At 44.1% G+C, this 14,278-nt stretch overlaps 1 protein-coding gene across 2 annotated transcripts in view; it reads left to right on the forward strand.

The window, feature by feature from the left end:
* gabrb2a (gamma-aminobutyric acid type A receptor subunit beta2a) overlaps nt 1-14,278 on the forward strand; it is a 93,217-nt gene that overhangs the window by 47,846 nt on the left and 31,093 nt on the right. For both annotated transcript variants that reach the window (XM_079839831.1, XM_079839832.1), the window contains one exon: nt 963-1,045. In XM_079839831.1, coding sequence (XP_079695957.1) covers nt 963-1,045 — 83 coding nt within the window. The remainder of the gene's footprint in view (nt 1-962; nt 1,046-14,278) is intronic.

A 14,278-nucleotide genomic window follows, 5' to 3' on the forward strand; every position in this document is an offset into this window, starting at 1 on the left:
CCCCCGTTCAGCTATACAAATTGACGAACGCAGCCACCATAAAGTAACCGCTTTAAGCATCAAGAGACGGCCAGCGTTGGCACGGTGCGGATGGGTCGCGCTATCAACTAGGCTTTATCGTTATTATCGCGGGAAGTCAAATTCTTATCGTGGGGAGAATTTTTACCGGTATATCGCAAACGATAAGATATCGCCCATCCCTAATTAAAATGCTTGACTCAAGTGCGAGTCACTAACTCGAGTGCCCATCACTGCTTCATGAGGTCTGTCTTGGAGGAGGGTGAGACTGAATACCCTCTGACTGCAAACTGGCATTCAGATCTGCCTCTGTTTAGTTAGCAACACCCAACTTCATATAGTAAACAATAGTAAAACAAAGTTGCAGTCCTTTCAGTTGGAGAATTCATGTCAAATGCTTTTGAATTGAATTGTGAGCTAAATTATTAAAGATAAGCAGTTCTCCAGATTAGGGTTTAACAACCCACCTGAAGTTCAGGGACATCTATTAAATTTTTGTTTCCAGACCTCTTTTTAATTTCCTGTGAAAATGCTGCTGCAGTTGGGTCAGCCTCAAAAGACAGATTGTTTTCCTTCAGGTAATGAGGACTTTGCCCACCCGAGATTGTCATTCTGAAGTGAACATCAAAACATCTCATTATATCTTTTATTTTATAGAATGTATTTATTTTATAGAACAATAGAATAGCAAAACATTGTTTTTCACTGCTGTCCTCAACACCATCCAATAATGCAGCAGATCTTGTGTCCCACCAGTTGAGAACCACTGCTGTAGACTCTTTTCCATCTCATACTGAGCTTTAGATGTGAGACTGGTCTGATTATATAGATGTGGGGAGAGATGGAGGGAACGGGAGGAGGGGTGCTCTAGCCCTGCCTTGTCTCTGTTGTCCTTGAGAAGCGTCAGTAATCCCCACAGTCCCTTGTCTCTGCTTTGCATTCAGGATCACCACCACCGCTGCCTGTATGATGGACCTGAGGCGATACCCGCTGGATGAGCAGAACTGCACGCTGGAGATCGAGAGCTGTGAGTGTAGCAACTTTTGTCCTTCTTGACCCAGCTCAGATTCTCTCACTGTACCAGAGCCATGCATCTGTTTTTCATCATCGCCCTGACTAGAGGTCAACTGACAGTGGTTTTTTAATACATTTTTTAACATCATTTTGAAAAATTATTATTAAAAACAATAATATTTGTCATAATAATATTCATAATAATAATAATAATAGTAATAATGTATATATTATATTATATTATATTATATTATATTATATTATATTATATTATATTATATTATATATTATTATTATTATATTAATTATATTATATTATATTATAATATCTATTATATTATATTATATTATATTATATTATATTATATTATATTATATTATATTATATTATATATTATTATTATATTAATTATATTATATTATATTATAATATCTTTATTATATTATATTATATTATATTATATTATATTATATTATATTATATTATATTAATTATATTATATTATATTATATTATATTATATTATATTATATTATATTATATTATATTATATTATATTATATTATATTATATTAATTATATTATATTATATTATAATATCTTTATTATATTATATTATATTATATTATATTATATTAATTATATTATATTATATTATATTATATTATATTATATTATATTATATTATATTATATTATATTATATTAATTATATTATATTATTATATTATATTATATTATATTATATTATATTAATTATATTATATTATAGTAAAATAGTTTTTGTTTTTTTATTAATTATTTGTACTTATGCCACAACTAGAGGTCAACTGATATTGTTTTTAGGATTTTTATATTATTTATTTTCATGTTAAACTTATAAGTGATATGATTTTATTTTATTTGCATAATAATGAAAAAATATTTTTCGCATATAACACATATATTCACATTTATACAACAAATATAAAACAATAAAATATGTAATAATAATGTACTGTGTGTATATATATATATATATATATATATATATATATATATATATATATATATATACATTTAATTATATTTTATTAATTTAATGCCATGTATAATGCCATTATTATTATTAATCACAAATGTAATTTCATATATTTTATATATATAAACAATATATTTTAAAACAATAAGATATGTAATAATAATAATGTACTAATTAATGTAAATTTAATAAAAAAAATTATTATATTATTTTTTATATTTTTGTATTAATAATTCGTATTTATGCCATATATTGCATTCTTTTTATTATATATTATTAATAATAGTAATAATAATAATAATAATAATAATAATAGTAATATAATCACAAATGTAATTCCATATATGCAACACTGTAACTATGTAACATTAAGCTTAAAATGCTATGCACTTGAGCGTGAATGGACATTAGGTAAACAGCCTTGAGTCGCTCTACCTGTGAACAGTTGTTTCTTGTTGAACGCACAGAGTTTTAATAGTGTTCTTGGGTTCTGTTCTGTAGAAGTGCTGACATTGATCAGAAAACTCCATATCACAGAACTGATTAAGTGGAAAAGTATGTTAAAAACATAGGTTCAACTACTAATCGGTTACCTCTTAGCCAGACCCATGTGATATCAGAACCTTTAAACACAGATGATGTGGTTGTTCAGCTGTGCCATGACAGCAATGGTAAATTATGCATTTGCAGCCATAACAAAAGCTAATCATCTCCCTCTTTATCAAGATGAATGGGCTTTCTATTTTGTCATTATTGCCTGTAATTGTGTGTAACGCAATTTTTCTTGTAATAAAAAGTGAGAGACATAGAAGAAGAATGAGAGGTCTTCTCAGTGTTTTATCTGCGTCCCTGGAGTCATGGATTACAGCGCTGTGATGTGATGCTCAGGCACAGGCTGCCTCCGTTTGATCATTAAGTTGCCAGAAGCGTTAAGCAGCACAAAAACAGTGAGGGTCAGGCTTGGCTTCCTTCAGCTACTAATACATTGCGCAGTATTCTGTTTCTCCCTCTTTCTCTTGCTCCATCCCTCCATTTCTGGCTCTTTTCCCTCTTCTTTAACTCTTCTCTTCAAGAAGAGTTGCAAAATGTCGAATTTAAGAATTGTCTCACTTTTATTCCAAGTGTCAATTTGAATTGAATTGAACATGGCCCGAAGCATGTTGAATTGAAGTAAGAGTGGAATACAGTCAAAGGCATATGCATTTATATAATATGTTAAAAATGCAGTGTGTGTGTGTGTGTGTATGTATGTGGATATATATAATATCTAGTTCAGTCATGAAACTAGAGGGTGCAGGCTCTGATCGGTCCTTTACATGCAGTCTGCAAGAAATCACATCATAACCACATGTCAAAAGTTGATTGGCCTCTGCTAATCCTGCAGCCAATGAGATTGCTTGCTTTACATAAAATAGTCCGGTTCATTGTTTGCTGAAAGCTAGTCCTGCAGTGCGTTATCAGAGTTCAGAAACTCTCCACCTCCCCCGGCTCCACCTGACTAGATCTGCTACGGGATTTATGCATGTCCATCTTTTTATGAATGAAGGCCAGTATCATTGATACTAATGTCTCTATGAAACATACATTACAGTATAACTGAAAGCTACCAATTTCAACACTTTTAATTTAATTGAACTTAAAACAATCTTTACATAAACCCATTATAACAGATGTTATATTTACCCATGGCATTCCTTGTTAGACATAGTCTACACAGAAATTGAATAATGTTATCAACACCTTTCTTAACTACATAAATAATAAATGAAATATAGATTAATCATCATTAAAGCTAAAATTGCTGTTCCTGTTCTTTGATGAACATTAAAGGTCCCATGGCATGAAATTTTCATTTTATGAGGTATTTCAACATTAATATGAGTTCCCCTAGCCTGAATATTGTCCCCAAGTGGATAGAAATGTTGATCGGTGTAAAACCGAGTTCTGGCTGTCTTTCTCTGCCTTTGAGAAAATGACAGGCCAGACGAGCCAATCCTGAAGTCTCCTGGTTTGACGTCCAAGCAGGAACGGTTACCTCCCTTTCCTCCGCCCAGAGAATCTGGCACGCCCATGCAAACGCTCGAGAGATCATGGGTTGTGAACGAGTGAATGCTGGCAGTTCTCTTACGAGAGGTTCTCTCGTATTGCGTAAGTTCCTTACGCATCGGGAAAGTTTTCTTTCTTCGAGATTACTGAAAAACCCAAAATTATCCTTAATTTTGTAATATTGTCAACGCAGTGCGGCAGCCTGGCAGACCATAGCAGGCTATTCCAGCGTGCTATTGGCTGCTCTGCTGGCAACTGCAGCAGCCTATCGGTGAGCCCGCGTGACGTGGCGACCAATGAGGGCGCTTCGCGCCCACCTGGCTTCATTTGCCTACAGGTGGGGCGTGGCCACGTGTATATAAGCGGGGCTCACGGGCTGCATATTCGATTTTCTGTTCTTCAGCGAAGCTCTTCGCATCGCTGGATCTGGGACCCGCCGCCGTTGACCGCGCAGCACAGCAAGCTTAGGACAGCCCCTTAAGAAGCCGGCTGCATCTCGCCACCTTCAGCCTTCCGTGCCTGCTCTGCTATCCGGCAGCATTATATCCTTTCATTGCACGTGTTCTCGCCGTGGCGTCACACGTTTCATAAAAGAGCACGAGCGTTTTTATCAAAACGCCTCGTTCCACCTGCGGCTCGTGCCACGTGCAGCTCAGCACCAGAGACCGCCATGTGTCTGCGCTCTCTGTCTGGGCCGTGACCACGCCGCCACCGCACTCCTCGCGGGCGAATGCCCCGAGTGCGAGGAACTCTCTATGTCGACCCTGCGGGCTCGACTCGAGCAGTTTTATGACAACATCACTCCGCTGTTCCCCCCCCTCTGTTCAAGCCGTGCCACCGCGCCGCTTACAAGGGATGGTAGGAATGAACGGTCTCGGAGCGTGCCTCCTCCCCCTCTGTTCAAGACGCGCCACCGCGCCGCTTACAAGGGATGGTAGGAATGAACGGTCTCGGAGCGAGCCTCCTCCCCCTCTGTTCAAGCCGCGCCGCTTACAAGGGATGGTAGAAATGAACGGTCTCGGAGCGAGCCTCCTCCCCCTCTGTTCATGCCGCGCCGCTTACAAGGGATGGTAGGAATGAACGGTCTCGGAGCGAGCCTCCTCCCCCCTCTGTTCATGCCGCGCTAATGCGCCGCTTACAAGGGATGGCACAAGCGGACGGTCCTGCAGCTCTCTTTACGTTACAAGAGAGCTGTTCCACCCTCGCGCACATTTCTCAGTCCCCTCATGAGTTCAGGCGACTGGAATTGTTCATATTGCTGTACACGAGCCTGTTAAGACACGCACGCCAGCAAACAAACGCCGTCATGACACATGACGCTGACATATGCTCTCCAATGAACCCGCACTTCCCCCTGTTGGACCGCGCAGATTGCGGCGTTCACAAGGAATGAGAGTGCGCACGGTCACGAGCACGTTCAGGAAGCGCCGCACTCACCGGGAAATTAACAGAGGGTGTTTTCGTCCCGCTGTGGCCGGACGAACCGCCATTCTCTAACATTTCTCAGCCCCCTCTCCAGTTCAGGCGGCTGGAAATATTACTATTGCAGTAACGAGCCTGTCTTTTATGCACGCACGACTGCCAACAAGCACGAGGACGTACTGCCGTATGATCGCGCTAACTGAACGCTAATGTGTCCCTCCCGGTAGCACAGTGGCAAAATCAGCGGCTGAAACGCCGGAGACCCGAGTTCGAGCCCAGCTCTCGCGGCAGATAAAAATGTTTTACTGTCCGCTTCCCCGGGCTCGCGGCCAGCTTTTCTTACATACAGAAAGCTAACTCGCACCACGTGGTGCTCGAGTATTTTTGGGCGTCTATACATAAGGAGAGAAAAGACGGTTAAGTCCCGCTGCGGCCGGACCACCGTTAAAACTCTGTTTTCCTGTCAGTCCCCACTCCTGTGGCTACTGCAGATGTTTTCCACGCAGCCAACGAGCCGGCGAACTCGCCCGCTCGCCTGTTTCCAACTGAAGCCCCTCCAAAGTCCTCCTAGCAGAGGGGGGAAGCGACGGTTAAGTCCCGCCGTGGCCGGACCACCGTCAAAACTCTTCTTCCTGTGAGCCCCCACTCCTGTGGCTGCTGCAGATGGCTCTCACGCAGCCAACGAGCCGGCAAAACTGCCCTCTCGCCTGTCTACAAACGCTGTTTTTACGGCGAACCAGAGAATTCACAAAGTTGCATTTTTCCTGGTTGCACGGCTCACGCCGTATGTGTTTCAAATGCAGTAAACGTGCCCACTTGTCTGTGTTCACCCCTGCACCCAAGCACCACAAATCCCGTGTCTCTCACTCACATAAAGCGGCCACCGGCCGCTCGAGTGCTAGAGTTAGGTCACGTGTCCGCTTATTTGCACCCACGCCTAATCACCACACGCGCTGTCACACTGCCACCCTTAACCGGTCATGTTCCACGCGTAAGAGTTGTGCCCGCTCAAACGCGCTCACACATTTTCGCGAACATTCTGCGCCACGCGCCGCGCCACACACCATTTGTTCTCCGCCCAAGGTGGCCGAAACGACGAGTGTAGGGCCGCACACAAGCCACTCCCCGCTCGAAGCGTTAGAGTTACAGTGTGTAGGGCGGCCAGCCATCGCGAGCGATCGGCTGGCCCACAGCACAGAGAGCGCGCGCACTGCGCCCGCCCCTCCTATACAGGCCATCGAACCCGCGAAGCGCGGCGTTCCAAGCCCGGAGGCCGTTCTATCCCGTGTGGCACACGCGAGAGCGTGGGAAGCCATTCCAGGTGTATCAGAATGGGTGCTGAGAACAGTGAAGCACGGCTACACTCTGCAGTTCGCTCGCCGCCCTCCGCGCTTCTGTGCGCGTACGGAGACGAGAGTGAACGAGGAAGTAGCACATCTACTTCGAGCGGAGATAGCCACACTGCTGTGCAAAGGGGCTATAGAACCGGTTCCCCATTCTATGAACGAGTCAGGCTTTTACAGCCGATACTTTCTCGTTCCGAAAAGGGATGGGTCGCTCAGACCGATTCTGGATCTGAGGCATCTGAACAAAGCTCTTATGAAAAGATCGTTCAAGATGTTCACGACCAAGCAGATCCTCGCGCATATTCGCCCGAGAGACTGGCTAATTTCCCTAGACTTGAAAGACGCATACTTTCAAATCAGGATAACGCCGCGTCACAGGCCATTCTTACGATTCGCCTTCGACGGCCAGGCTTATCAATACACCGTCCTGCCATTCGGCCTGTCACTAGCACCCCGTATATTTACGAAGTGCATGGACGCGGCCCTCGCTCCCCTGAGAAGACAGGGTATGCGAGTTTTGAATTATCTGGACGATTGACTCATCCTGGCACAGTCAGAGGCCGAGCTCCTCGCCCACAGGGCAGTGCTGCTCAGCCATTTGGACAGCCTGGGGCTCACGGTCAATTGGACCAAGAGCTCATTGGTGCCCACGCAATCAACCTCATTTCTGGGCTTGAATCTGGACACCGTGGCAATGTCAGCCCGCCTGTCACCCCAACGCGCGCGTCGAGTCCGACGCATGGCTGCGTACTTCCAGCCGGGCAAAATCGCACCTCTCAAAGTTTTTCAGAGGATGCTGGGACGCATGGCCTCAGCTGCAGCAATGCTCCAGCTGGGCCTAATGCGCATGCGCCCGCTACAACGCTGGTTAAACGCTCGAGTGCCTCACAGAGCCTGGGCGTCCGGGGGCTTCCGGATCAGAGTGACTCAGAGCTGTGTTTCAGCTCTGGAGCCCTGGTTAGTAGCCGACTGGTACCGGCAGGGAGTGACGATGGGAGCCATCTCACACGGCAAGGTTATCTCGACGGACGCCTCCACCTCGGGTTGGGGCGCCGTTTTCAAGGGCAAATCGGCTTTCGGCCTCTGGTCGAGCCGGGAAAAACTCCTACACATAAACTGTTTGGAGATGATAGCGGTAGAGAACGCGCTCAAGCATTTTCTCCCTCTTATACGAGGCCACCACGTATTGGTCCGGTCGGACAATACCACGGTGGTATCCTACGTGAACTGGCAGAGCGGTGTCAGATCCAGTTGTCTGGGCAATCTGACAGAGCGCCTGCTCACGTGGGCACACAGCTCGCTGCGCTCGCTAAGGGCCGCGCACATACCGGGCCAACTCAACGTGGGCCCGGACAAGCTGTCCAGGGGCCTCATTCTCCCAGGCGAATGGTCCTTGCACAACCAGACAGTCCAGCTGGTATGGCGCCTATTCGGCAGAGCGGAGCTCGACCTCTTTGCAACAAGAGAAAACGCCCGCTGCCCGAAGTTTCTATCCAAAAGCGAGGATGCGCTGTCCCAGCCTTGGCCCAGCCTCCCGCTGTATGCTTTCCCGCCGATTTCCCTATTGCCCCAGGTTATAGCGAAAATCAGGGAGACACGCCGCCCGGTGCTCCTTGTAGCGCCGCGCTGGGAGAACCAGATTTGGTACCCAGAGCTGGTGAAGCTGTCGCACTCACCCCCGTGGCCAGTTCCGCTGAGAGCAGACCTCCTCTCTCAAGCCGGAGGGTCAGTTTGGCATCCCCATCCAGAGCGATGGTCTCTGCATGTATGGGTGACCAACGGATATCCGTTGACCTGCCCGAAGGGGTTATGAACATGATCTCACACTCTAGAGCCCCCTCGACGAGGCGGTTATATAGTTCTAAGTGGTCGGTGTTTACTGAGTGGTGTGTTTCCAAGGGTTTGGATCCACAGCAATGTGGGGTCCAGCGGGTGCTCTCCTTCCTCCAGGAGCTTTTGGAACTGGGCAGGGCCCCTTCCACGCTCAAAGTGTATGTACCGGCTATAGCAGCGTTCGCTCAGACGACGCTGGGCAGCACGCTAGGAAGGAACGAGCTCATCATCCGTTTCCTCAGAGGAGCCAGACGGATGAATCCCCCGCTGCCCCCATCGGTTCCTATATGGGATCTGGCCTTGGTCCTAGAGGCCTTGAAGGCTCATCCCTTCGAACCACTTGAAACCGTGGAACCGAGGTTCCTTTCGCTCAAAACCGCGTTCCTGATAGCTCTGGCTTCAGTAAAACGCGTGGGGGATCTACACGCGCTCTCAGTGAGCCCGACGTGTATGGAGTTCGGTCCTAATGACTCCAAGGTCATTCTCAGACCGAGGCATAGTTATGTCCCCAAAGCGATCGGCACTCCCTTCAGGGCGCAGATTATCTCCCTCTCGGCTCTGCCAGCATCCGACGAGGGGGACGGTGGCAATGTCCTCTGCCCTGTTAGGGCATTGAGGGTTTATGTCACACGCTCCGCCGCCTTCAGGCGTTCTGAGCAGCTATTTGTTTCGTTTGGTGGGCGCACTAAAGGTCTCGCCTCCTCGAAACAGACCCTGTCCAGGTGGATAGTGGACGCGATTGCAACAGTATACGCTTCCAAACACCTGCAGTGCCCGCTAGGTGTAAGAGCACACTCCACTAGAGGCATGGCCTCTTCGTGGGCTTGGGCCAGAGGGATTTCCATCCACGATATCTGTATGGCGGCAGACTGGGCCTCCCCGTCTACGTTCGTGAGATTTTACAATCTGGAAGTTCCTGCCTTACAGGCGAAAGTGTTATCAGTTCAATAGGGCTGTTGGTTCTGCCCAGTGATTCTGCGCAGACATAGCTCACATACTGGTAGTAAGTTCGGTACTAGGCTTATGTGAATTTGAAGGAGACCGGGGGTGCCGTTCCCTCATTTACGAGACAAGCTGTTGTGAGTTTGAAGGTGACCGGCGGTGCCGTTACCTCACTCATATAACAAGATATTGTGAATTTGAAGGCGACCGGCGTTGCCGTTCCCTCATTCATGAGACAAGGTGTGGTGAATTTGAAGGAGGCCGGCAGGTGCCGTTCCCTCATTCATGGGACAGGGTGTTGTAACCACCCGTCAGTTCAAATGAAGTATCCGTATATACGGTGGCCCGTTTCCTTACCGGCCACCCTGCCCGAGCAGTGTTTTTTCCCCGGTTCCCCGGGAAACATGTGCGGTATGCGAGGCGCGCACAGCGTTGACAATATGTTCCCGATGCGTAAGGAACTTACGCAATACGAGAGAACCTCTCGTAAGAGAACGATACTCGGTTACTTAACGTAACCTCGGTTCTCTCTAGAGAGGGAACGAGTATTGCATTCCTTGCCGTGCGCCCCGCGGGCTTTTACGCTTCAGAACTACGAAAACCGAATATGCAGCCCGTGAGCCCCGCTTATATACACGTGGCCACGCCCCACCTGTAGGCAAATGAAGCCAGGTGCTCATTGGTCGCCACGTCACGCGGGCTCACCGATAGGCTGCTGCAGTTGCCAGCAGAGCAGCCAATAGCACGCTGGAATAGTCTGCTATGGTCTGCCAGGCTGCCGCACTGCGTTGACAATATTACAAAATTAAGGATAATTTGGGGTTTTTCAGTAATCTCGAAGAAAGAAAACTTTCCCGATGCGTAAGGAACTTACGCAATACTCGTTCCCTCTCTAGAGAGAACTGAGGTTACGTTAAGTAACCGAGTATCGTTTCTCAGTGTTTGGATGTACAAATGAAAACAGAAGTCTTTTTTCAGTTCCTTCTGATCTGTGATCAGTGATTTCTTATGTGTAGCTAATTATTTATTATTCGTGCACACACTGCGGCTTCTCTCTCTCCCGACAGAACGGTGTTTTCGTGTTTTCTATCTTGTGAGTCAGTGTTTTGGTACGTCCTCGTCGCGTCTATCTGTTCTTAAATGTGCATACAGTCGGGAGTTTCTGCTTAACATCGGCAGAGCCACATCTTTAGAGATAAACCTCACGCACGCCGAAGCTCGGCCTTCAACATCCCCGACCCCCAGTACTGCATCTGGCCCACAGCGGAGGCACCAAACGCGGCGTAAGATTAAGCAGAAGGGGGGTACGCGTGAGGGTATCCGAGGGTATCCTTAATCTAGGCTAGCCAGCCTAGCCCCACAATAAACTGGATTACATTCGATTACTGCTGTTGTGTCTTTGTTTGCGCTGTGTAAGTTACTCAATGCGCGTCACTGACGCTTTTCATATGATTGGAACATATCTAGAAATAATGCTTTAATCAAACTTACTAACTCGTTCATCTCGCTGTAATGGTACATTGCATGTGTTACAAAGTTGGTAGAATAATGATGAAGACGGACTCGGCGTGACTGGGACTCGTGTTTATTCAGAACTCTCAGATACAAACACAATAAACTCGCGCTGACAGACAGCGCTCTCACAACTCAGTAGTTACAATAAATAACTTTGTTAGCAATCGCTCCGTCTCTGTGATGTCCGGTTCGCGAACGAATCATTCTTTTGAATCGGTTCTTTTTAGTGAACCGAACCAGTTCACCAAATCGGACTGAATCGTTCTAAACGGTTCGCGTCTCGAGTCAGCGCTGATCCAAAATTTACTAAAGTTACTAACTTTCTGACATGAGTGACAGTCCCTCCGACTAGAAATAAACTAATAACCTGAAGTATATTCTAGTAACTACAACAGTTCACCCTGAACTGAGACATGCTGAGAGAACTGATGAGAAGTGAACTCAGGTCCTCTCTCTGGCAGCAGCTCGTGCGTCGTAGACCTTGTTAAACCACGCCCCCTCCGCTCATTTCAAATGCAAAGATGTCAGCCAATCACAGCAGTGGGCGTTTTTACTGAAGTCTCACAGCAGACACGCCTCTTGAAACAGGGCAGTCAGCCACAGGGCAAACAGCAGTATAGACAAAATGCCTTTTATTTATAAATTATGACATTTTATGATGTAAAAATCATACTAACAATATAAGTACACCTCAGGAAACACTATAAAATAATAGAAAAATGCCATGCCATGGGACCTTTAATGACAGACATCATCAGTGCTGCTGTCACTTTAAGATCGACCGCTGCTGAACATGACACGGATCTAACGCGCATCTCACGCGCATCTCATTTTCTCATAATATGAGAACACTTGACAAAACTGACATTTTGGCTAAATGTGTTGTTGTTATTTTTTTGTTCAAGAGCGAAAGAGAACTCGATGGTGCAGTGTGTGTGTGTGTGTGTGTGTGTGTGTGTGTGTGTCAGGGTGTCCCTCGATCAGCTCCCTAGCTTCCTAGATGGTGGATCAGTATATCATGTACATGAATGTGGACGACTCCCTGATCAGTGCCCTGACTACTGAACTAGGGATCTGATTGAGATGCACCCACACAAACAGGACATTTACATATGACACGTTCTTTTGTTTCTTGTTGTGCTTAGTTTGTTTAAAAGCATTTACATGAATTAGAGCGTGATTATATAATGTAACTGGGCAAAAATAGATATAAAAACGGACGCTGCGTTAATTGCGTAAAATATTTTTTATGTGTTATATATATATATATATATATATATATATATATATATATATATATATATTTAACGCATTAACGTGGGTGAATAATTTTTTCAGTTTAACACATTAAAAATATTTTACGCAATTAACGCAGCGTCCGTTTTTATATCTATTTTTGCCCAGTTACATTATATAATCACGCTCTTATTCATGTATATATATATATATATTATATATATATATATATATATATATATATATATATATATATATATATATATATATATATATATTAGGGCTGTCAAAAGATTAATCGCGATTAATCGCATCCAAAATAAAAGTTTGTGTTTACATAATATATGTGTGTGTACTCTGTTAATTATTATTTATATATAAATACACACACATTCATGTATATATTTAAGAAATATTTGCATGTATATACTGTATATACATTTATATAATCTATAATATATATAAATATAAATGTTTTATATATAAAAATAATATTTTTTTCTTAAATATATACATGGTTGTGTGTGTATTTATATATAAATAATAATTAACAGAGTACACACACATATATTATGTAAACACAAACTTTTATTTTGGATGCGATTAATCGCGATTAATCTTTTGACAGCCCTAATATATATATATATATATATATATATATTTGCTGTTAAAATTAGCATGTAAACGCATGTTTAATTTGTTTAGTTTAACACGTTACAAATATTTTACGCAATTAACACAGCATTCGTTTTTTTTCTGTCATCCTTTGGCTCGTGTTACATTATATGATCATGCTCTTATTCATGCAAACGCTTTTAAACCATTCAAGCGCGACAAGAACAAAGAGAACGCACTGTCTGTGAATGTCCTGAAACACACATGACACACAGAATTATGCCAAAATGGCCATTTTGTAGGCCTGTCGCGATAGTCAATGCATAAATGAATCGCACAAAAAAAAATTACCTCTAATTTTTCCGGCCGCGATAATTACCATTTGCATGCTTGTTTGTTTTCCTCATCTCTCTCTCTCTCTCTCTTGCTGACTGCGCGCGTGCCTCGTCCGTTTGGGGAGGTGTTTGTACTCGACGCGCAGACTGGGTGCCTGTGTGATGAGACGTCATGCTCGGCCAGATTTGCCTGGAATTCGTGCTTCTTCGGTTGCGGAGCCGCGCGCAAAGTTACAAAATGTGGCGTGCACACCGCCAAGCGAAATGGGGTCTTGCGCACTAAACGCGCACTACCGCCCGCTCCACGTTGACGTCATTTTTGCCGCGTGCACCCTCACGCTCATGCAGACGCGTCGAGTTTAAACAAGGCTTAAAGCTACACTGAAGTTGGCAGTTTGATAAATGCAAGTTAATTCTTCAGCTTAATCTTTGTGTGCTAAAAAGGCACATAAGTTCCTGTAGAGATAGCAATACATATCCTCCTTTTTTTTCCAAATAAATGAAAAGCATGTCATCAATGTCTTCTCTTGCTTTATCAAAATCTCACCTAGCTTTCCTCAGAGATGTCCCAATAATGTGCTTAAAGTCAAGTCAAATTCAGTTGTGCATGATTACATGATATAACAATTTTTTTAATACTGTATCCTAAATTGTGGATAATTAAGCTAAATATCATATGCTGAAGTAATTTCTGGAGTGTTAACGATTAAAAGAAAAAACAACAACAAGAACCTTACAGAACCGAAAACCGTGACCCTAAAACCGTGATATGAACTGTGGGTTTTGTGAACCGTGCCACCCCTAATATGCACCTAAAACACAATCATCCGTTGCAGTTTTCATCATTTTATTTTTTGTTTTTGGTATTTATTCAAGTGCATTTTTTGTTAACAGACTGAGAGTTGTTTTTGGTTGTTTTGTTCATTTATTGTGGAT

Source organism: Gobio gobio, assembly GCF_949357685.1.
Source record: "Gobio gobio genome assembly, chromosome: 16".
NCBI lineage: Eukaryota > Metazoa > Chordata > Actinopteri > Cypriniformes > Gobionidae > Gobio > Gobio gobio.